The sequence below is a fragment of the Nycticebus coucang genome, chromosome 16 (genome assembly GCF_027406575.1).
Source record: "Nycticebus coucang isolate mNycCou1 chromosome 16, mNycCou1.pri, whole genome shotgun sequence".
NCBI lineage: Eukaryota > Metazoa > Chordata > Mammalia > Primates > Lorisidae > Nycticebus > Nycticebus coucang.
Genome location: NC_069795.1, coordinates 13,364,629 through 13,388,058, shown reverse-complemented (window position 1 = coordinate 13,388,058; position 23,430 = coordinate 13,364,629). Strand labels below are relative to the sequence as shown.

The 23,430-nt window shown below is 44.1% G+C and overlaps 1 protein-coding gene across 2 annotated transcripts in view; it reads left to right on the top strand.

Moving 5' to 3' along the window:
* Window positions 1-23,430, top strand: part of HUNK (hormonally up-regulated Neu-associated kinase) — a 111,622-nt gene that overhangs the window by 75,503 nt on the left and 12,689 nt on the right. For both annotated transcript variants that reach the window (XM_053565812.1, XM_053565811.1), the window contains 4 exons: window positions 4,900-5,027; window positions 13,859-13,994; window positions 19,667-19,829; window positions 22,238-22,321. In XM_053565812.1, the coding sequence (XP_053421787.1) occupies window positions 4,900-5,027; window positions 13,859-13,994; window positions 19,667-19,829; window positions 22,238-22,321 (511 nt within the window). The remainder of the gene's footprint in view (window positions 1-4,899; window positions 5,028-13,858; window positions 13,995-19,666; window positions 19,830-22,237; window positions 22,322-23,430) is intronic.

Here is a 23,430-nt window from a genome sequence, read left to right as displayed (position 1 = left end):
CATATGATCTTTATTTTTGCCTCTGTTAATATGGTAGATAACGTTTATGGACTTGCGTATGTTAAACCAGCCTGCATCCCTGGGATGAAACCTACTTGATCATGATGTATGACTTTTTTGATGATAAGCTGTAATATATTGACTAGGATTTTGTTGAGAATTTTTGCATCTATATTCATGAGTGAGATTGGTCTGAAATTCTGCTTTTTGGTTGGGTCTTTTCCTGGTTTTGGTATCAGGGTGATGTTTGCTTCATAGAGTATATTGGGGAAGATTCCTTCTTCCTCAATGTTTTTGAATAATTTCTGCAATACAGGAATAAGGTCTTTCCTGTGAAGCTATCCGGACCAGGAAATATTTTTGTTGGAAGCTTTTTTATTGTTTCCTTAATCTCAGTGCTTGAAATTGGTCTGTTCAGGAGCTCTATTTCTTCCTGGCTGAGTCTAGGGAGAGGGTGTGATTCCAAATATTGATCCATTTCTTTCCCAAATTTCTGGGCATAGAGTTTCTGGTAGTATTCAGAGATGATCTCTTGCCTGTGGGATCAGTTGTTATTTCCCCTTTATCATTTCTGATTGAGGTTACTAGAGATTTTACTTTTCTATTTCTTGTTAGTCTGGCCTATGGTTTATCTATTTTATTTATTTTTTCAAAAAACCAACCTCTTGTTTCATTAATTTTCTGAATGATTCTTTTGTTTTCAATTTCATTGATCTCTGATTTGATTTTGGATATTTTTTTTCTTCTACTGAGTTTAGGCTTAGATTGTTCTTCTTCTTCCAATTCCATAAGATGGCTTGTGAGTTTGTTGATGTGCTCTCTTTCTGTTTTTCGAATGTAGGCATCTAAAGGGATAAATTTTCCTCTCAAAACTGCTTTTGCAGTATCCCACAGGTTTTGGTAGCTTGTGTCTTCATTGTTGTTATGTTCAACGAAGTTAATGATTTCCTGTTTTATTTCTTCCTGCACCCAACTGTCATTCAACAGAAGGTTGTTTAATTTCCATGCTTTTGTGTGGGGTCGAACGTTTTTGTTGGAGTTGAGTTCCACCTTTAGTGCCTTATGGTCTGAGAAGATACAAGGTAAAATTTCAATTCTTTTGATTCTGTTGATATTTGTTTTGTGTCCCAGGATATGATCAATTTTGGAGAATGTTCCATGATGTGATGAGAAGAATGTATATTCTTTATCTTTGGGATGGAGTGTTCTATATGTGTCTATCAAGCACAGTTGTTCTAGGGTCTCATTTAAATCTCTTATATCTTTGTTTAATTTCTGTTTAGAGGATGTGTCCAGCTCTGTAAAAGGAGTGTTAAAGTCCCCTGTTATTATGGTATTATCGGATAGCATATTACTCAGACTGAGTAAGGTCTCTTTCAAGAATCTGGGAGTATTTAAATTGGGTGCATAAATATTTAGAATTGAAACATCTTCTTGTTGTATTTTTCCCTTGACCAATATGAAGTGACCATCTTTGTCTTTTTTGACTTTAGTTGCTTTAAATCCACATGTATCAGAAAATAAGATTGCAACTCCTCTTTTCTTCTGAATTCCATTTGCCTGAAAAATTGTCTTCCAACCCTTGACTCGGAACCCACGTGCACTTTTCACTTTTCCCGTGGCTTTTAAACTTGAGTGTGCCAAGTTTGCAAGCACCTGGGGGGCTTACAAAAGCACCCCCAGAGTTTCTGACGCTGTAGGGTTGGAATGACACCCAAGAATGTGCATTTTCAACAAGTTTGCAGGATGTTGCTAATGCCACTGGTCTGAGGACCAGGCTTTGGAAACCATCATAATACTCTAATCATCAGGACACTTTTCTCACACTTACAAGCACAGATGCCTCACTGACAAATTTACCTCCACTTCTTTCTCATTAGGTTGTGACAGTGAAAGTGATTTTATGTATGTATATATATATATATATATATATTTTTTTTTTTTTTTGGCAGAAACTGTGCATTGGTACACAAATACAAAAGCAGGCGCTGAAGTTGAGTGCGTGCTAAGTGGAAGGTTTTATTGGTTACATGATAGGCACCAATGTGGCTATGCATTGTGAAATGTTTTAGTATGTCACCAGAAAGAAAATCAAAACTAGAGGTGCTAAGTCCCTGAGAATGTGTCGGTGCACCTTGATTTGAGAAACGCTATTGAGCTGGGCAGAATAAAGCATTCACCTGCAGGAAAAATGACACCAGGCTCTTTAGCTTTGGTTATGAGGGTCAGAGCCAAGACAGATTTTTTTTTCCCCCTTTAGCTCAATTCACTCCACCTCTGTTGAAATATTAGGTCTTTGCTACATAGCACGAGAACTTTAAAACTCCTTAACTGCATGAACTTGCTGGTATGTATTCAGGGCAGAGAGCCAGGTTGTTGAGGGGACTCCAGACTTGCCTGTCACATAAAGCACAGGCAAAGGCCTGGGGTCCTCAACCTGGGGAAGACCCAGAAGGGTAGGAAGATCCCAGTTCTAATTTTTAAATACGCTAAATGTGAACCATGGAAGAACAACTGCTATTATTTCACAAGCATTGGGTGAAGGAGGTAGATAGTGGCATAGTATTGGGAAGCCCTTCCTTTTGCACAGAGTGCCCCACAGAGTCTACGCTGAGGCTAAGGAGTGCTGGGTAGAGGCTGCTTCAGTGTTCCCAAGCAACAATTTTGTGGAATGGGCCAGAGGGTTTCCCTCCATAAAAGCCACGTTCCAAAGCCTCTATGTATCCAGAAATTCTATAATTTGGGGGGCCCTTTAAGCTTTTCCTCCCATCAGTCTCCAAGAATTCTCCAAAGTAAGGATGTTGAGCCTGTCTCAAACACACTCAAATGCAACATTGCACAAAGGTGTCCCCAGCACTCAGACTCTTTCCCTTCACAGCCAGCTGTCCCTCCCCCCAGCTTCCTCAGTCCTATCTCTGTTAGTGCTGCTAGTCCAGCTCTCCACATCTGCCGTCAGTCACATGCCCCACACATGTCATCTTTGCCTTTCCCTTTCTGTTGCTCACCATCACTCCTATTCTGATGTTAATAGCAACCTGCTGGATTTGCTGCTTTCCATTCTGAGCCTCTTTAATCCACTTGTACAAAATGACTGCTCTCTGAACTACTCCCTGAATTATTCGGCCATAGAGCTTTTTATTCACCTACCATCTCTTCATCCCCTGGGGATGTGTTCTGATATACATGTAGGGAAACGCTGCCTGAAACAGCTCTATGTACGCCTTGTTCATCCTCTTCTCCATTTCTTGGTGTTTGTACCTTAACACCCATAGCCAGCTGGCCAGCCAAGGGTGCAGAGCTCACATCTACTTGGCCTCTGAGACCTCCCCTGTCCATGTACTTGTTTATAAAGCCCTCTTTCTCCCTTAATTAAACTCCTCTAGTGGTCAAAGCCACACAGTTCAGCATTTTCTTACTCCCTTTGCACTTATACCTCTCGAAAGCATTGTGCTTGTTTATTTGTTTGTATGTTGACTGCCCATCTCCTTCCCCACTCCAAAGCCAAGCAGGCAAGTCTTTCTCTTGCTCACTAGTATCTGGCACCTATGACTCTGCCTTGGGCAGAGAACCATCCAGCAAATAAATATAAATTCTGAAACTGTCATTACAAAAGCTTTGAGATACGCAAAAATCAAGAAACATAAAATCCACACAGATGGAAACAAATGAAGCCCTCCCAGCAACCCCAATAAGCCAACCAAGTTGAAAGTTGCCCAGGTGAATGAGAAAAGACCCTGTTGGCTGTGTTTCTTGGAAGTGAAATAATGGACCATGACACAGTCTGTCTCAAAACTTGCATAGTGACCTATGTATTCCGTATTTGTGTAATGAATGTTAATGTATCTGTCTCCTTGACTGGACTGTGAGTTCAGAGTGGAACTGGGCCTTAGCATATGTCTGAAATTTGAGAAGGATTTCTAACCAGACCTGTGGGCTCTGGCATCCATCATTATCTGGAAGGCCATAATTCAGAGGTGCCTCCATGGAACTGGGCCTCCAGGGTCTTAATTGCAGTCCCACTGGATTTGTTTTGACTGGAAATCTTATTGCCTGTTTTTAAAGCATATTCCTATGGGCACTTTTAAGCACTTGAGACCTCTTGGTGGGCAGGCATTTCACCCCCACCAGGAAATCTCATCAAAATGATATTGGTTTGTGCATGAGTGCAATAAAAACCTTCAGAAATGTTGCTGTTCCCTGTCTTGGCTCTGGGTATAAGCAGTTAAGTCCATTCAGAAGGTATTTCAACCACATCTAGATACTGTGTCAGGGCCAGGTGGCAGAGTCTCACAGTAAACAAATAAAAAATGAAGATGGGAAGGAGAACGCCACAAGAATGTCTCTAGTTACAAGTCAAAGCACAATTCAAGGTAGAGCAAAACACTGTTTTTGGCATGTGGCTTTGTTTCAGAGGGCTGAGTGGTAACCCACCGTGCTAGCTGGGCGATGACTGGTGCTCCCAGGCGGGCCTTTCTCTGTGGATTTTTGATCTTGCCTCTTCCAGGTTGAGGAACCATCCTTGAGGAACCACGTAACAGGAGAACTATTCTTACGTGAAGTTCCTAATGTCTCCGAGGTGTTTCTCATATCATTTGGTCTGGGATCCCAGCTGTTGATGTTAGAGAGAGCAGAGGGTCATGGGTCCCCTATTGGAGGTCACTTTTGACGTTCTTCAAGCTCCTGATTATCTCTGTGGTCCCCAGTCTGAGACTTCACACTCAGTGCTCTCACCTAAGCCTTTCATCGTGACGCGGAGCATTCTAGAAAGATGACTGTGAAGAGGCCCTCTTGGTGTCAGCGTGAAAGCAGTAATGTTGAAGCATCAGCTAAGCCTGTTTGTCTCTGCCGTCCACTCTGAGAGGCTTGTCTGGTCTCATGCATTGCAATCTCTCTTTTCAGAGGTGTGAACATGTATGCCATGCTGACGGGGACACTGCCATTCACAGTGGAGCCTTTCAGCCTGAGGGCTTTGTACCAGAAGATGGTGGACAAGGAGATGAACCCCCTCCCCACCCAGCTCTCTACAGGTAATGCACCTGCCGCTCTCTGGATTATGGTTCAGAACTTTTGTTCTGACCGGTTTGGGTCCATTTGTGAAGCAGTATTTGTTTTCTAGCAATGGTATTATGCGCAAGACCGAGTTTCTTCCTGGTTTTAAAACTAAATCTCAAGAAGTGGTTGGGTTTCCCATCTCTAAGCCACTCCCTGCATCTTACCTGTACCCTTTCCTGTTCTATTCCAGATTCAAACCCCTAACTTCCTTCTTCCTCCTTCTGCACAAAACACACAAGTCAAAAGGATCTTATAGTCTCCCTTTGAAAAATAATTGCAGGCTTGTCATAAAACCCAACATATTATAATGCTGACTTGGAAAAGAGCGTTTACAATCACATTTCTATTGTTTCTTCTCTCAGAAATACTAATTTCATTTGAATTGGGTCTGTGATTTGTTTTCTAGTTGAGTTTCTGAGCCTGTTCAAAAGCTTGCAGATATACATAGGTTCAGTTTCTGCCTTGGACGGAATCATCAGGTGTGTTTGGAAACTATTCCCAAACTTTAGCTGGTTCACATTTCAGTCAACAGTTTGTATTAAGGTTTGGTTTCAGATCCAGTAAATTAGTACAATTTGTTCTTTTGTTTGGTTCACAATTCACTTCAAGTTTCTGGTCTCAGTGTGGGCTTGGTGATCATTTCACTGGCTCCTTAGAATAAATTCAGCTTTACTGAGATGAGATTTTGACTGAAAAAAAAAAAAATTATTTAACTTCAACTTGTGAAACATGGTTAAAATATAGCATTTTATCTTACTACTTTAATGTATTTTTCTCTTGAATTTGTAAAGTATGTGTGAAGCTACGCTTGAGTTTATTATGCTTGCCAAGTGGAATCACAGCTGAAGCGCATTCTCGTATGTCATTATCTCATTTGCCTATCCTTTCACCTTTATGAGGAAGGGTAAACTCTCTGGAGGCTGAAAGCAAAGGAGGCAGCATGTCCTTGGGAGGATAAGTGACAGTTCTGTCATCATATGATATGTATTTCTGCACTGAGAGCCATAACTCTTAGAGTTAGGAAATGTGCAAAATATTGAATGAATTGTTCTATTTGGCTTGTAGAGGTTTCAGAAATATGGTAAGTGCTGTCAAGCACCGTGAGGCATGCTCATTCCTTCCTTCCTTCCTTCATTCATCCCACGTTTCGTCCTCATTAGCTTGTTCCGTGGATAACTACTGTGTACCCATTAGGCGTGTCCTAGGCTGAGGAAGACAGAGAGGAAACCAGGCAGTCTCTTCTCTTATAAAGCTCAGGCGTCAGTGGGAAGGGCAAAACATACAAGGATAAATAGATATTGGCTAGTGCCAGTGCTCTAAATAAAATAAGTCAGCATAAGGGGGATAGTTTTTTCTTAAACAAAAAAAGATTATTTGAAAAATATTTTATTGTGGTATAATTGTAGATTCACCTGCAGTTGTAAGAAATAACAGAGAAATCCGTGTACCCTTCCCTCAGTTTCCTTCCCAGGGTAAGATCTTGTGTAATACCACCTCCAGGAGATTAATACTGATAAAATCCATTGACCTTATTCAGATTTCACAAGTTTTACGTTCATTCAAGTGTGTTTTTATTTCTGTGCAATTTTATCACATGTGTAAATCACCATAGCCAAGGTACAGTCCAGTCCTATCACGGGGATCTCTCTGCTATTCCTCTTCCTCCCCTTTTCCTTAGCCCCATTAACCACTCCCCTGTCCCTGTCTCTCTAATTCGGTCATTTCAAAATGCTAGATCTACATATACACACATAATGTGTGTATATATATAGGGCTTTTTACACTCAGAATAATTCCCTTCAGATCCTCCTAGTTGTTGCTTGTGTCAGGACTTCTGTTTCTTTTTATTGGTGAGTAGTATTCCCCGGTATGGATATACCACAGTTTAACTGTCACCTGATGAAGGACAATTGGGTTGTTTGCAGTCTGGGGCCCGTATGAATAAAGCGTCTATGAACATTCACATATAAGTTTTTTCTGTGAATATGGTTTCATTTATCTGGGACAAATGCCTAAGAGTGAAATTGCTGGTGGGTTAGTTAGCACATCTTGAGTTTGGTAAGAGCCTGGCAGCCTCTTGTTCAGAGTGGCTGCGTCATTTTGCATTCCCACTGGCAATGGGCTAGCGATTGCTGCATCCTAGCTGACATTTGATGCGTCATATTTTTTAGTCATTCTGGTGGAGGTCTACTGGTATCTCATTGTGATAATGAGGTTTGATATTTACTAATAAATGCTGTCTTTCAAAATAGTCTTGTTAAGGGTTATACACTCATGCATAATGCTGTCTCGGAGCCTGTAACGTAGGAAGGAGCCTCTCAGAGCCTGTAACGTAGGAAGATGTCTGTACCCCCTGGCTTTGGGAGGGGGACAGTGCTCACTTTGAATTTCACTGAGACCCTGAGGGGCTGGATAGCTGCTGATCTGCTCCTCCTTGTATTAGTCTGGATAGGTCAGATTGGACTCTGGTGTTAACTAGCCCCCAATCTCAGTAGCTTAAGATAACAGAGGTTCCTTTCTCACTCTTGCTACATGCTTACCTATTAAGAGTTGGATCAAGCAGTAAGGCTTCTGCCCAACCTAGGGCCCAAGCTGATGGAGCAGCCACCATTTCCAACATTCTTGGTTCATGCAGAGGGGGAGAGAAGGAGAAGCTCTCTCACCAGCACTTAAATCACTCACCAATATGTTGCTTCCACTCATAATTCATAGTTTGCTAAAACCTGGCACATGGCTTCACCAGGTGAAGGGATGGGGCAGTGCAATCCTACCATGTGTCCTGAAAGTGCTGAGGGAGAAATATTTGTTGAACAGCATCAGTGTGAGCCACACAGGCTGTGGGAGGAGGAGCAGGCAAGTCATCTCTGGCTGAGCTGGGCAGCCAGGCAAGGACAGGTAAGTTAGTGACACAAGAAAATCAGTGTCATGTCAGGTGCATTGGCTCACACCTATAATCTCAGCAATTTGGGAGGCCAAGGCAAGAAGATTGCCTGGGGCCAGGTGTTTGAAACCAGCTTGGAAAATATAGGGAGACCCCATCTCTACAAAAAGCTTTCTTTTTTTTTTTTTCATTCGCTAAAACATCCCTTTATTGACTGTGCACAGTTATTAACAATTCACATTTCACTTTATCTACTGAGTTACAAAAAGCTTTCTAAAATTAGACTTTGTGGTGGTGCATGTCTGTAGTCTTAGCTACTCAGAAGACTGAGGCAGGAGGATTGCTTAAGCCCAGGAGATGGGTTGTAGTTGCACTCCAGTCTGGGTGACAGAGCAAGACCTTGTCTCAAAAAAAAAAAGAGAGGGGGGGTATAGTCTTCTAGAAAAGAAAAGAAAAAGAGGGGTAAGGGAATGAGGGATTAGGGAGAAGGGAGGTGGGAGGGGATAGGGGTCACCGTGTATGGCACCTTTTGGGGACAGGACACAATTAACAAATTGTGAACTTTAGCAGGAACTTTAACAAATACAATCAGTGTAACCTAATTCTTTATACCCTCAATGAATCCCAAACAATAAAAATATCAGTCTTGTAACTTTAGAGCCATACCTTATTTTTACTTGGAATAATATTATACAGCTTTAGCAGGCTGGGCTCTAAGTGTTTTCCGATTGTGAAAATTAAAGTTACCCTTTTTTTTTTTTTTTTTTTACAGAAGTATCGGCTTCTTTTTTTAATTAATTAATTAATTAATTTATTTATTTAGTAGAGACAGAGTCTCACTTTATCACCCTCGGTATAGTGCCGTGGCCTCACACAGCTCACAGCAACCTCCAACTCCTGGGCTTAGGCAATTCTCCTGCCTCAGCCTCCCGAGCAGCTGGAACTACAGGCGCCCTCCACAACGCCCGGCTATTTTTTTGTTGCAGTTTGGCCAGGGCTGGGTTTGAACCCACCACCCTTGGTATATGGGGCCAGCGCCCTGCTCACTGAGCCACAGGCGTCGCCCTAAAGTTACCCTTAAAGAAGTAAAAATCATACTCCTGAAGGTGTTAAAAAAAAAAAAAAAAAAGACCAAAGATAATTGCCAGGAAGAAATACTAAAACTGCTCCAGGCAATTTCAGCATGACCGGAGTTGGTATCTGACCTCACATAGCTCCTGCTCTGAGGAGCAGTTTGGCCTTCAGCTGTGTGTGTGCTTGTTAACAATCTCCACATTCCTGCAGGACTGTGTTGTCTTGACTTGTCGAGCATGAATTGCACTTTCGCCTTTCTGTATCTCGTTTTCCAACTTAGGAATCTGGCGGTACCCCTCCCCTACCCCATCCCTTTTTTCTTTCTATTGGGATATTGATCCTTTGTCCTGGGTATCAAGCGTAGTGTTTGCACAGGATAGAGGCTCAAGGAATCTAAGTTGCCGACTCTGGTGTCAAAGTGCATGCATGACCCAGAAAGGCAGCCAATAGATTCTTTTGACAACTCACAGTTGAGAGTTGGCCTGATGCAGTGGGGCCCAGAGCAGTGCACCAGCTGTGGAGGTAGCCCAGACCAAGTAAATGACCTTGGTTTTTGGTGTCAGCTGCTGTCCTTCTGACAGTCCCCTGTTTTTCTAGCCCTTTGCACCACAGTAAGTATATCTCCTTCCTCTTCCAATGAGCCTGGCCCACCTTCTTTATGATATCATATGATATCATCTGCTTCCATCCCAAAATATGAGCTTACCAGTAACAAGAGTTGCCACCATTCATTGAACTGTCATGTGCTTTTCACATGTGGTATCTTGTTTTTCACAACTCTGCAAGGTAAACACTATTATTCCCTCCTTAACCGAGAACTGGGTCTCAGAGAAGATTAAGTCTTGATAGACTGGAAACCTGGGTTTTCCTACTATGCCATGCTGTTCCTCTCGCTTTTCTGGTTTTATTTGATGTAAACCCCCATCCCCACTCCAAGGTTTCGGGCTATCAGCTGTTGTCTCTCTGTCTTCATGTTTGGAGGTATGTCCATCCAAATTGAAAATACGCCAACCTTACTAAGTGTCTCACTAACGCACATCTTTACTAATTAGATGATTCTGTCACTTCTATCGGTAATGGTCTCATCTATTTCATCTTACTACCCCTTTTCTAGATTGAGTTGGAAGAATTTTTACCAAATTTGAGTTGAAAACAGGGTCATTACCCTTGTCGGTCCACAGAACATGCTTCCAAAGAACACCCACGTCTCCATCATGGAGTTTGAAAACTTAGGCTTGGCGGGCTTTTCCACTTCTCTCTTCTAGACAGTTCCTCTCTGCTGGTTGGCACTTGTATGGCACAGAGCAGTGAATCCCTTTTGTTACTCGGGAACTTTTCAGACAGCCACTTATCTTTTCATCACCACACCTCACCCATAGCATTTACAATATATCCCAAGCAGTCTCTTTGAATCAAAAGGATTTCGTGCCTCAAATTCACCAACGTCAAGCTTTTGTGAGAGTTGAGCCAGAGCTAATTAAGGGGTCCTAGAAGGTGTAACTATCAGACTATCAAATAATTCCTTAGCTCAGGAGGTGATGACGGGGGAGCTTTGGGGTGGGGACTCTAATTCATACAGTGGGCTACCCTAACACGAAAAGCCCCGTGGCTTTGTCTGTCTGCTGGGGCCCCTCACTCAGCAGTGTCCGGGTGCTGATGGCTCATGAAAGCAAATGAGTTTTACCCTGGAGGACCGTGCCATGTGTTATGCTGAGCAGGGTGGCAGGGCGCCCATGTGGTTTCCCCCACCTCCCCAGCCCTGAGTGGAGAAGCCACATTGTGTTAGCTCAGAAGGCCACGCCTGGCATGGCTTTTCAGGACACTGGGAAATATTTTAATAATCTCTTTTCTCTCGTGAGACATAGGAATTTACAAGACCCTAACACAAACTTCAAAAGAGCTTTGAGGAAGTTCTCAAAGTCCTTTTTGGAAAGCAATGCAATGTTTGGATGTCCAAAGAAATAAAATTTGTCAGTAGAGTGTTGAACTAAAATTACTTGTGCTCATCAGCAATTTGTGAAGATGCAGAGTGCTTGGTTACAGAAATAGAACAAAAACACATACGCATTTGTCCTTAGTTTTTCTGGTTAGTCATCCTCTGATAAAGCTTGTCAGCAGCCTGGATAGTTGTCCAGGCCCTCTCCGGGTAAGCAGCAGAGATATCTGAGAAAGTATCATGAACTCAACAACCTCCCAATTCAATTCCTTAAGCCTGCATCTTTTTTTTCCTTGTCCAATAGATGCTCCCAGTTAAGATCCAAATAACTTGCAATATAGAGGTATTCAGAGAAGGGATATAGAGGTTCTGGAAAAGGAAATTTTTGTTTGTTTGTTTTTGGAGACCTGTTTACTTTTAAACCATGGAAGAACATTTTAGGAAAGTTTTATTTGGACACCCAACTATAAAACATACCTTGTGACTGTAATGGTGTTCACATGCACATTTTACCCACTCAATCTTGAAATGACCTTTTGGTGATCTCAGGAGCAATAGCGTAGAGGAGGCCACCCTGGAGAAGTTACCTGGCAACGTGACCCAGCAAAAGCTGTTTCTCTTGAGTTGATGGGGTCATCACAGCTGGGCCCCTTTTTTTTTTTTTTTTTTTTTTGGCCAGGGCTGGGTTTGAACCCGGCACCTTCAGCATACGGGACCAGCGCTCTACCCCTTTGAGCCACAGGCGCCGCCCAAGCTGGGCCCTTTGTGATGGCATTATTTTTACTCTACACAAAATGGGTTGATTGAAGACTTTCTTTTAAGAACAATATTAAAATGACAGCTTAAAGACTATGAAAAAGTGAGAATTTTTTTTTTTTTTTTTGTAGAGACAGAGTCTCACAGTACCGCCCTTGGGTAGAGTGCCGTGGCGTCACACAGCTCACAGCAACCTCTAACTCTTGGGCTTACGCGATTCTCTTGCCTCAGCCTCCCGAGTAGCTGGGACTACAGGCGCCCGCCACAACGCCCGGCTATTTTTTTGTTGCAGTTTGGCCGGGGCTGGGTTTGAACCCGCCACCCTCGGCATATGGGGCCGGCGCCCTACTCACTGAGAGAATTTTATGACTTTTCCTCACAAAACTAGAATATCTTAGAAAGCAGAAATAACCTTGAAAAGTAGGATAAAAAAATTCGAAGACCAAACAAATGGACTGTTTTCTACCATTTATTCTTTGGTATATTGGAAATCCTGCACAAAGCAACTTGAAAGAATATTTTTATATTACAAGGACATTATAACAGTGTTCCATAAAATAAGGAAAGTAGATGAGGAAACTACCATAGGACCACCACTAAGCAAGACAGTCAAACCGTCTTCCTGGGGGAGTCAGTGCCGATGCTGTTTGAGTGGAGTCAGTGCCGATGCTGTTTGAGCGTGCGTGAATGTGCTGTACGTTCTGCAGAGCAGTTTTGTAGCATGTGCCCTTCATGTTTATCATAGCATGTTTTTATGTCGTCGTTGTCTCCATTCTTATAATTTTAAAGGATAACATTCTGCTTATAGACAAACTAGCTTCCTACCTCCAGCACTTCGGTGGACAGCAGGTACATGTTTGTTAAATCAAAGGAAACCCAAGGCACTTAAAAAAGTTGTTTTTGCCGGGGATGGAAGGACACGGGATTGTAAAGATTTTATGGTTCGTCAACGTTTTCTCAAATCCTTTCCTTGCATATCATGCTCAGCATGACTGACGTGATGGCAGCGAGCTTCAGAGGCTGAAAAATAAGAATGAACTTGACTGGCATCCAGTCTGCCCAACTAGTTGCGTCCTTTTGGGGGGCAGCACGAAAGGAGAGGGCTGGCAGGTCCACGTGGGTTCAGAGTGTGGCCCTCACTGGACCTTTGTACAAAACGAGGATTTAAAAACTTGAGTCACTCTCTTGCAGGGTTGAGCCTTTAACAAAAACATGTGGCTGTCTGGTGTCTGGACAGCTGATGGGCTGGGCTGTGTAGGCATGGGCTCTATCTGTCCTGGGCATTGTTTTGTCCATTCACGGAGTGTGGAGAAGAACAGGACAGCTACGGAGAATGGCTTCGGAAATGAGCAGGACCTCACTGGCCTCCTGAGACTCAGAGTATCCCCCGATTCCTAATTAGAAGTTCTTAGAATGCCTTTATCCCTCTGGCTTCTTCTTCAGTGCTCAGAAACCTACCTGGAGGGCAGGTACTTTCTGTTTTATTGATTGATTGATTGATTGATAGAGACATAATCTTACTCTGTCACCTGGGTAGAGTACTGTGGTGTCATAGATCGCAGCAACCTCAAACTCGTGGCCTCAAAAGATCCTCTTGCTTCAGCCTCCAAGCAGCTGAGACTACAGGCACCCGCCACAACATCTGACTGGCTTTTCTATTTTTAGTAGAGACAGAGTCTCACTCTTGCTCAGGCTCTTCTAGAACTCATGAGCTCAAGCACTTCGCTGGCCTCAGCCTCCCAGAGTGCTGGGATTACAGGCATGAGCTGCCACGCTGGCCCTGTCTATTTTCCTGAGGATATCTCTTCTGCTCACCTCTAAGCAACAAGACCACAGGTTGTGTTGGGAAGTCCAGGGTGTGGGGAAACCCAGACTGTTCTTGCTTTAGTATGTACCACTTATGTCCCTTGGACAGATGTCCTACATTCTTTTTTAAAGAATAAAGGAAATAGGATTTAAAACACCCCACCTGTCTAAGGGGAGGTGGGATTGAATCTAACCAATATGAATCATTGAATCAAAATCCTGCCCAGAGACTAGATCACCCCAGTGGTGATTGGGGAGTGGCAGGTGAGGCGGGGTCACCTGCGCTGGTGGTTGTCAGCGGTGTCTGGGTTCAGCCTGTAACATGGGTGTGTTCTTTCCTGAATGTCTTCCAGGAGCCATCAATTTCCTGCGCTCTCTCCTGGAACCAGACCCTGTGAAGAGGCCAAATATTCAGCAAGCTCTGGCGAATCGTTGGCTTAATGAGAATTACACAGGCAAAGTGCCCTGTAATGTCACTTATCCCAACAGGTAATTTAGTACACACAGAGGGGCTCCTCCTCAGGCAAGATAGGGCCTGTCCTGTGACCCTGAGTACTTCTGGGTAGTAGAGTCCTGAGAAAGCTGCCTTCCCTCTTGGCTGTTCTCCCCTCTGCTGCACCCCTCCTGCACACAGATGAGCCATCTCAGCCCACAGAGGAGGCACAGACAAGGCCACCCCGTGGGGTTGTGCAGCGCGGCCTGTGGGGATATGGACAGAGGGGTGAGTGGAAGCTGGATACAGTCTCTGAGGGGGAGGTCTTCCCGGACGGACAGTGTTTCTAGTTCTCATGCAGGGACAGTTTAGACCAGTTGTGGCCTCTGTGTGTTTCTGTGTTTACATGTATGAGCATGTGCGTGAGTGGATATGTTTGTGTGTAAGTGTCTGTACACCTGTGAATGTGCAAGTGTGTGTTTGATTCACCCATGACCTTACCTGCCAACATCAGGCAGATCCCCCGTGGCACATCCCCCTCCTCTTTCAAACCACCCTTCATCTCCTCTTCTGCTTTGTTGGTGGTGCTTATTTCAGCCGTAAGTGCCCTGCCTCCAAGCGTTAGGGGCTTCAGCAGTCGTTGGTGTTAGGCTGGCTCTCAGTGAGCTTGCCGTGAGGGGTCACTATGTCAGTTTCCACGAGCAGGTCTAGCTAAGGAAGGCCCACAGACAGGAGCCCCCAGCCTAGAACACTGCTGGCATCTGGTGCGGCCCAGGCCTCTGCATGCTGGGATACTGACTAAGGATTTGAAAACCGGTCGAGAACACCTGTTTTGGGACTTTCCTGTACTCATTTGAAATATTACTAACTAACCTGCAAGAGGAGGTGAGAGCTCTCACTGCGGCTACTTCAAAGACAAGATGGAGATCACACAGACACAATACCTTCTTTCTTCCTTCAGACCCCGGGAGGGGTCAGATGGGCACCCAAAGGACAGGGAAAGAGATCCTCCATGGTCATATTTTCTATGCCTGGAAGGTCTGGAAACACCCCTCAAGCCTTATGAAAGCTGAAGTGCTGAGTTCTCTAAACAAGATGGGAAGGCAGGGCCCTATCTTGGGATGGAAGTTTTAGAACGGCAGTTCTCAACCTGTGGGTTGTGACCCCTTTGGAGGTCGAACGACCCTTTCACAGGGGTGGCCTAAGACCATCCTGCATATCAGATATTTATATTATGATTCATAACAGTAACAAAATTACAGTTATGATGTAGCAACGAAAATAATTTTATGGTTGGTGGTCACCACAAGATGAGGAACTGTATTAAAGGATCGCGGCATTAGGAAGGTTGAGAACCACTGTTCTAGAAGCACTTAAGGTGGTGTGGGAGTCTACATCTCCACTATTGGGCCAATTTTATACTCTTAACTCTCCATGTCGACATAGGAGGTGGTTCCACTTAGATGCCATCTAGAATTCTAGCATTTGGCTCATGGGAAATAATTTAAACAAAGTCTAGGTAACTTAGGTTACCAAGGGAACCTGGAAATAGATTGCTGGTTTGCAATACCAGCTCAATTTGGGACAGTTTTTGAAATAGACACCAGAAATGCTACCCCAAAGTGAGGCAGACCTCATTACTGATGACATGTATATGGGTGGCAGTACGCAGGTATCCTTTCCGTTAAAGGAGGGGGCATTGGTGGCAGCCGAATGAGTCATTAGGCAAACGTAATCACTGTCTAAATGAGCAGAATTGATCTGCTCAGCGCAGCAGCTGTTCAAGGAAGCAGAGCTGGTATTAGACAGGTCCTGTTGGCTGTGTCTTCATTCACACGGGATTGTGTAGCTTTTCCACAGGTTGTAGACAGCCTTTGGTAGATGAAAGCTAAAATTCAAGTCCATATGCTCGTGTTGCCAGATCAGTAGTTTTTGCATTTGGACTTGGTGAGAAGCACAAAGGCTATACATGCAACTAGTTAGGGGAATTGTGAAAAACTGGCCTAGATCTGTTATATTAGCAGCTTGGCATCTTCTGTTTATGGAAGCCCATTATTCATTGTACACTAGAGGCAAGTATAGTTTTTAAGTAATGAAACCAGAATTCTAAACTGTTAGGGGAGATACATGTTATTTATAGTCTTCATTTTGAAAAATGTTTATCTTCAAGGCAAAAAGAAGTATTTATTTAATAATAATTTTTCTGGTTTTACCAGCACATAGATAAAGGGAATATGAACACGTGACTAGAGAAAAGACTGTCTTCTTTATAAAGTATGTTTTATAGCCCCAAATTTAATTATTTTAAATAATATCCATGCTTTTCTTTTGGGAAAGTGAAGAAAATAAAGGCCCCGTGTTTTACATTACTCTTCTGTAAATGCTTCTCCTCTGAAGTCACACATGGCCCTCCAAGTTGATCTCCAAAAGGCACAAGGGAACTATCTTTATTTTTTTTTATTTTATTTTTTTTATTAAATCATAGCTGTGTAGCTAAATCACATTGATATGATCATGGGGCATCATTCACTAGCTTCACAGACCGTTTACCAAGTTTCACATATACCCTTGTAAGATGCACCGCTGGGGAACTATCTTTAAAAGTAAGTTTTTTATAGTAAACGTTCATGCCAGTCAGTCAACAGATGCTTGCTGGGTGTCTGGCCCCCTCTCCGATCTGGGGCAGACGTTTGCACAGAGCCAATCTTGGTGCCTCTTCCTGTCTCCCAGAAGAGGCCGGGCAGTCTCCCCGCCCCTCCAGTTCACTCTGGAGATGGTGGGAGGGAAGATGGCCGTGGGTGATATAGGACAGAATTAGACCAAATTAGATCTGTGGTTTAAAAACGGATTTTGTGCGAATTTGCTTAGTTCAGATTGTATCTGGTGTTCTGGAACATTTCACCATTCTCTGTTTCACCCAAACATACAGTGATAATACATATTCAGTAGCTGATGTTGGAGAGAGCCAAATATATACATTATTTATTGGAAAACATTTAAAATAATTGCTTTTACTCAAGAGTCAGTTACAGTCTACTTTTTGGCAGAGCTCCTGGCTTTTTTCTTGTAGTTTATGTCTTTTTTGGTTGTTATTGTTTTGTTTTGAGACAGGGTCTCACTCTTTTGCCCCAGGCTAGAGTGCTGTGGCATCATGGCTCACAGCAACCTCAAACTCCTGGGCTCAAGTGATCCTCCTGCCTCAGCCTCCTGGGTAACTAGGACTACAAGCACCAGCCACAGTGCCCGGCTACCTTTTCTATTTTTAGTAGAGATGGGGGTCTCGATCTTGCTCAGACTGGTCTTGAACTGCTAGCCTCAAGCAGACCTCCCACCTCAACCTCCCAGAGTGCTGAGTTATAGGCATGAGCCACCACATGAAGACTGCAGATACAAAGGGCAGAGATGGTGTATCTATTCCTGCGCCCTCCCGCCTCTCACCTCTGCCCCTGGAGCACCTGCTCAGCAGAAGGCAGGGAAGGGTTTCTCAGAGCACTGAGGTCTGATTGACTAGGAGCAGAGCCACAGGCATGTCTGATTGGCTAGAAGCTGGGCCACACCCACTCTGGAGTTTCCAGGTATTTTCAAACAACTGTACCCTCTGTGTTAAGCGTTGTGGCAAACCTCAAGTAGTATATTTTGTAATCTGGTGGCAAACAGGAGGCAAGAAGGCTGATTTCTTTGTTCTTCCAGTGTGGATTTTTGGTTTGTTTGTTTTTGTTGTTGTTGTTGTTTTGATTTTTTTTTTTTTTTTGTAGAGACAAAGTCTCACTGTACCGCCCTTGGGTAGAGTGCCGTGGCATACACGGCTCACAGCAACCTCTAACTCTTGGGTTTACGCGATTCTCTTGCCTCAGCCTCCCGAGCAGCTGGGACTACAGGCGCCCGCCACAACGCCCGGCTATTTTTTTGTTGTTGTTGTTGCAGTTTGGCCGGGGCTGGGTTTGAACCCGCCACCCTCGGCATATGGGGCCGGCGCCCTACTCACTGAGCCACAGGCGCCGCCCCGTTGTTTTGATTTTTGTTTGGTCAGCACTTCATCAAATCTAGGGGAGGAAGAGCTGAGATGTGGGTTATGCTGATGACTGGAGGACAGTGGGAGTGCTAGGAGTGCTAGGCCTCCTCTTGGCACCCCTGTTAACTGACGGTGCATACTAGGCAATTCGGTGTCCTCTCTACAAGGATGGGGTTTCTCTGGTCATTATGGTTCTGAGGTCCCGTCATGAATGTCTTCAGACCCTTTGGCTTGGTTGTGAATTCTCCGGTCAAGTGAGGTTGCTTTCTGCTCCGAGTATCCTATCTGCATCTCTCTTAAGAGGTTTAGAATGTTCTTTTAACACACCCTGCTACCAACACACGCACTCCTGATGACTCCTGGCTTGATTTCTTGTTCTCTGTAGCCACTGGCTGCGCCTATCTGTGAGGCATTGAGTGTGGGGAATTAGCATCTAGAGCAGTGGTTCTCAACCTCCCTAATGCCGTGCTCTATTTTCATTGTTACAAAGGGGTGGCAATCCACAGGTTGAGAACTGCTGATGTAGAGTCTGAGCCAGGCCATCTAGGTGTCAACTGGGAGCTGCTGCTTCCTGCCTGTGTGGTCCTGGACAAGTTACTTTATTGCCATGAGCTTCAGTTTCTTCATCTGTGAAATGGGATGACAGTTCCTACTCATACGACTGTCGGGAGAGCTAAGTTAGTTTACAGTCCATCTTCCCCACTGGAATGTAACCTCCAGGTGTGTGGTGGGTGTGTGAATGAATGAGTGAATAAATGAGGGCCTGGTATTTCTTTGGCTCCCAAAGAGCTTAGCTTCACAATGCCCTCATAAAGTCGCTCTAACCTGTCTTCCCTTGAGAGCACCCCGCATGACAGCTGAGCTCCAGGCTCCCATGTGTGAACCTGTGAGGTCTCCTTCCTCTAAACATGGTCTGGCCTTTCCCTAACACTCCCAAACCACATTAAGTGTGGCCTCTATCCATGGCAACAAATACATTTTAAGAAAAGAATGTGTAATTGGAAAGAAATAAATATAATCTGGTTATTAGAGGATATGAAGGGATTATTCAGACTGCATTGAGTGTGTATCAGACGGCATATGGTTCTGTGGGAGATGTCTTTGGTTTTGTAGATGTGCACTGTAGTGCTAAGGAGTGAAATGTCATGGTGTCTGAAATTTAAAATACCTTAGCAAAAAAGAAAAAACAGATGAAGCCAGGAGGGCAGAGTGTCCCTCGGCATCTGCAGGTGATGGTATGCGTAGGTGATTATGCTGTTCCCTCCGCTTTTCTGAATACATGAAACTTTTCATAATAAAGTGAGGGAATGGGGCTGAGTGCAGTGGCTCATGCCGGTAATCCCAACATTTGGGAAGCCGAGGCAGCTGGATTGCCCTGAGCTCACAGGTTCGAGACCAGCCTCAGCCAGAGTGAGACCTCATCTCTACAAATAGCCGGGCGTTGTGGTGGGCGCCTGTCGTCCCAGCTACTTGGGAGGCTGAGGCAAGAGAATCGCTTAAGCCCAGGAGTTTGAGGTTGCTGTGAGCTATGACACCATGGCTCTCTACCAAGGGTGACAAAGTGAAACTTTGTCTCAAAAAAATAAAAACAAAGTGAGGGAATGAATGGGTGGGTGAATGCGCCCAACCGTCCACAGGGGGCCCGTGTGGGCCCCTCAGTGAAGGCGGAGCAAGTTAGGGTCGGGGTGACTGGGTCTCGTTTCCTCTGCCTGGCAGGATCTCTCTGGAGGACCTGAGCCCGAGTGTGGTGTTGCACATGACCGAAAAGCTGGGCTACAAGAACAGTGACGTGATCAACACCGTGCTGTCCAACCGCGCCTGTCACATCCTCGCCATCTACTTCCTCCTAAACAAGAAACTCGAGCGCTACTTGTCAGGGGTAAGCGGGAGCCTAGAACAGCGTTTTTCAAACTTTTTTTTAATCTCACAGCACACTTAAAACTATAGTTAAACTTCCACGATACACTTAAGTTATGATGATCCACATTAAAAAAAAGATTAAAAAAGAATATACTTACTGTGCTTTGAACTTCTTTTGAAAATAATTTAATTAATCTTTAAAATTTTTCATGGCGCATCTGAGATCCTCTCACAGCACACAATGTGCCGGGCATACCGCTTGGAAATCACTGCCCTACAGGCAGTGTTCTCTGATCTCTATGGAAAAAAAGAAAACAGAGCTCTTAGACCCCAAGTGTTTCCCAGGGGCTGACACTTGATCTCCGCTGCTAATTTAGCCTTGTGTGGGGCTGAGTTTCCCTTTGTGGAGTGAAGTAGTAGTGAAACCTGCATCTCAGGTAGCACTTTTTATCTGGGGTGTTTTTCAAATGTTCTCCCACAAAGTTAAGCCCTGACCAGAATTGTTCTGCGATTCAAGCCTCTTTTTCCTTCAGCTTCTGTTGCCTTTTCTGTTCTGATACCCCTTTGCTCTTCTGTTTCCCCACATTAGAGGTTTTAGGGGCTGCTCTGGCTGTTAAAGCTGGGGAACTGTGTCCCTCTGGCATTTGTCTCTACAATATGGTGTAGGAGGAAGCCACTGTTTACTATTACTTCTCCAGAAGATAGAAATGGAGTTGAACTTCACTAACTTGACCCTGACACTTTCCTCAGTCTGGGTGTCAGAAAATCCAAGTGTCCTGTGTCACACACAAGGCACTGTTGGGGGTCCTGCAGCATGGAGTGGACAGTGGTACCCTGGCCCCTTGGACCCCTGCCTCATTTGGGGGTAAGGGAATTTACATGCTTTGGTATCTAGTTATGAATAAATCATCTCTGAATGGGCAGTGGCTCAAAAAGAATTCTGCAAAGAAAACTGCATCCAAGGCAATGTGGATTCCATCCATACACAAGTCCTGCTTCCACTCAGAGTGGTGGGTTCTGACAAGATCTAACAGGAAGTCAGCCAGAGAAGCTCAGCATTATGAGGAAGCCCATCTGAAATTTGACTGAGTGTCCACTTCCTGGAAGGACGACCTCACCCCATGCATGTTGGATCTTGGGATGTGCTAGCATGGAGTTGTCACTGTTAGGTAGACATTTAGAGTCCAGAAATTGAGGATAACTTCTAGAGTTTTTTCAGTGCTCTTTAAAGTGTTGTGATACTCCAGTATGTCACAAAATTTCACCAAACAGGCTTAAAAACCTTTTTTGAGTCTGTATTAGAGCAAAAGATGAAAATGCACCTGCATTTGGGGAAATGATACTGTCCATGCTTTGGTAAAAAGGACCAAAATAATACCCGGAAGACAAGATGGTCAGAGCGTGTCTCAGGTTAGCAAATAGATCTGGGAGGCATCTAGAAAACACTGCTGAATATATAAAGAACTTGATGGGAGGTTTGTTAAACAGTTGGATGAAAGTACAGATGTTTTCCAAGCTGATTCAGCTTAGGATATTTGCTAGATTTTGCTTCAGCAGGAAATTATCTATAGAACTACTTTTTTTCCTTTATGGGTGAATCACTGAAGGAAAGAAAAAAGATTATCAAGAGTAAAAGGTTTTTAAAAATAAGAATAGTGTTTTATGGGGGGAAAAAAGTTTCATGTAAATAGGGATGGGGTGGTATTTCTGATAGGGGCAGAGTAGTGACCCTGAGGCTTGATTTCCGAGATGTTGCCGCTGTGGCTGCATTGATCATAGGAAGGCTACTGTGGGAGAGATGCCAAGTCCAGAAGGACAGGACTTTCAGCACACAGTGTGCTATTTATATTATTTCATTATGTGATAAGGAAAGGCTAAGAACATCCCTTGCACCACACGGCAGTTCTTCATTCTGTCATCATGAGCAACTTAGAAAACATACGGGACTTGAAGGGCTTTTCCTTTTCTCTTTTCTAAGAAGATGATTTGTCCTAAATTTTTCTTTCTTTCTTTTTTTTTTTTTGGAGACAGGAGTGTCACTCTGTTACCCTGGGTAGAGACAGGAGTCTGACAGTTGTTCTTCCCAGCTCACTTGTTTGGTTTCTGCTTTCTCATCTTTCAGTAGTCTTTCCTGCACAAATGAAAGAACTGAAGTCCATCGAGGAGTAGTGACGTGCCCTGGGTCACCTGGCCCTTTACTAGCAGAGCCAGTAACAGAAGTAGGTTGCTTGACTCTGGGCCCAGGGCTCTCCTCATGTCTCGTCCTCCCTGCTGGCCATCCTGGGATGAGACTTTGCTCTGTAGTTTTCTGGCCTGCCAGCCATTTTCAGCACTCTCTCAGCCATGTCCTGGTTTAAAAATTAATGACTGCTTAATACACATTTCTATTTCTGAAAGTTAAGCCATACTTTTTCTTTTCTCTGGCAGAAATCTGATGTCCAGGACAGTGTCTGCTACAAGACCAAGCTCTACCAGATAGAAAAGTGCAGGGCCACCACGGAGCCCTATGAGGTGGGTGACCCACTGAGACAAGACCTGGGGTTTCTTGGAAGTGTGGATTTCAATTTTGTACAAAGAGCAGAAAGGAAACCAGTTACTGTAGGACACTTCAGTGGCAAAAGGCAAATACTCTCATAACTGAACCCTTGAGAAATTGTTTCCAGTGGAACCACCATTACCTTCACTTAGCCCTGGTTCTCACTGGTCGCTATACATAAGAGTCACTGGGAACATTGAAACAGCTGGACACCCAGGCTCCCCTAGACCAGTGATGTAGAATTTTAAACTTCCTAAATGACTCCAATGAGCAGTACAGGTTAGAAACCACCATCAGGTCTCCAGAGGATGAAAATGGAATGCTTAAGGTTCACACTCATGTGTGGAAGCTGAAAAAAAAAAAACTGAACTCACAGAAGAAGAGAATAAAATTATGGTTAGTAGAGGCTGAGAAGTTAGCGGAGGGAGGAAGAGGTTGGTTAACGGATCCAAAATTACAGCTAGAGAGGAGGACTCAGTTCTAGTGTTGTGTAACACAGTGGATGACTGTAGTTAATAAGAGTGGCTCAGTGAGTAGGGCGCTGACCCCATATACCGAAGGTGGTGGGTTCAAACCGGCCCCAGCCAAACTGCTACAAAAGCCGGGCATTGTGGCGGGTGCCTGTGGTCCCAGCTACTGGGGAGGCTGAGGCAAGAGAATCGCCTAAGCCCAGGAGCTGGAGGTTGCTGTGAGCTGTGATGCACAGCACTCTACCAAGGGCAATAAAGTGAGACTCTGTCTCTACCAAAAAAATAAAAAAAGAATATACTGTGTGTGTTCAAAAAGCTGGAAGGATTGTGAATGTTCCCAATGCAAAGAAATGATAAATGTTTTAGGTGACAGATATGCTAATTACCCCCATTGGATTATTAAACACTGTATACATGTATCACAATATCACTCCGTACCCCATAAATATGTGCAATTATTACATGTCAGCTAAAAATAAAAGGAACAAATGCAAATGCTAAAAAAAAAAATGAGATGCTCAGAAATATAGCTGAGTGTGAGGCTCAGCGGCAGGAGAAGGAAGTCAGAGGGGGACGGAAGGTTCAGGTAAGCTGAGCTGGCCTAGTCAGCTGTC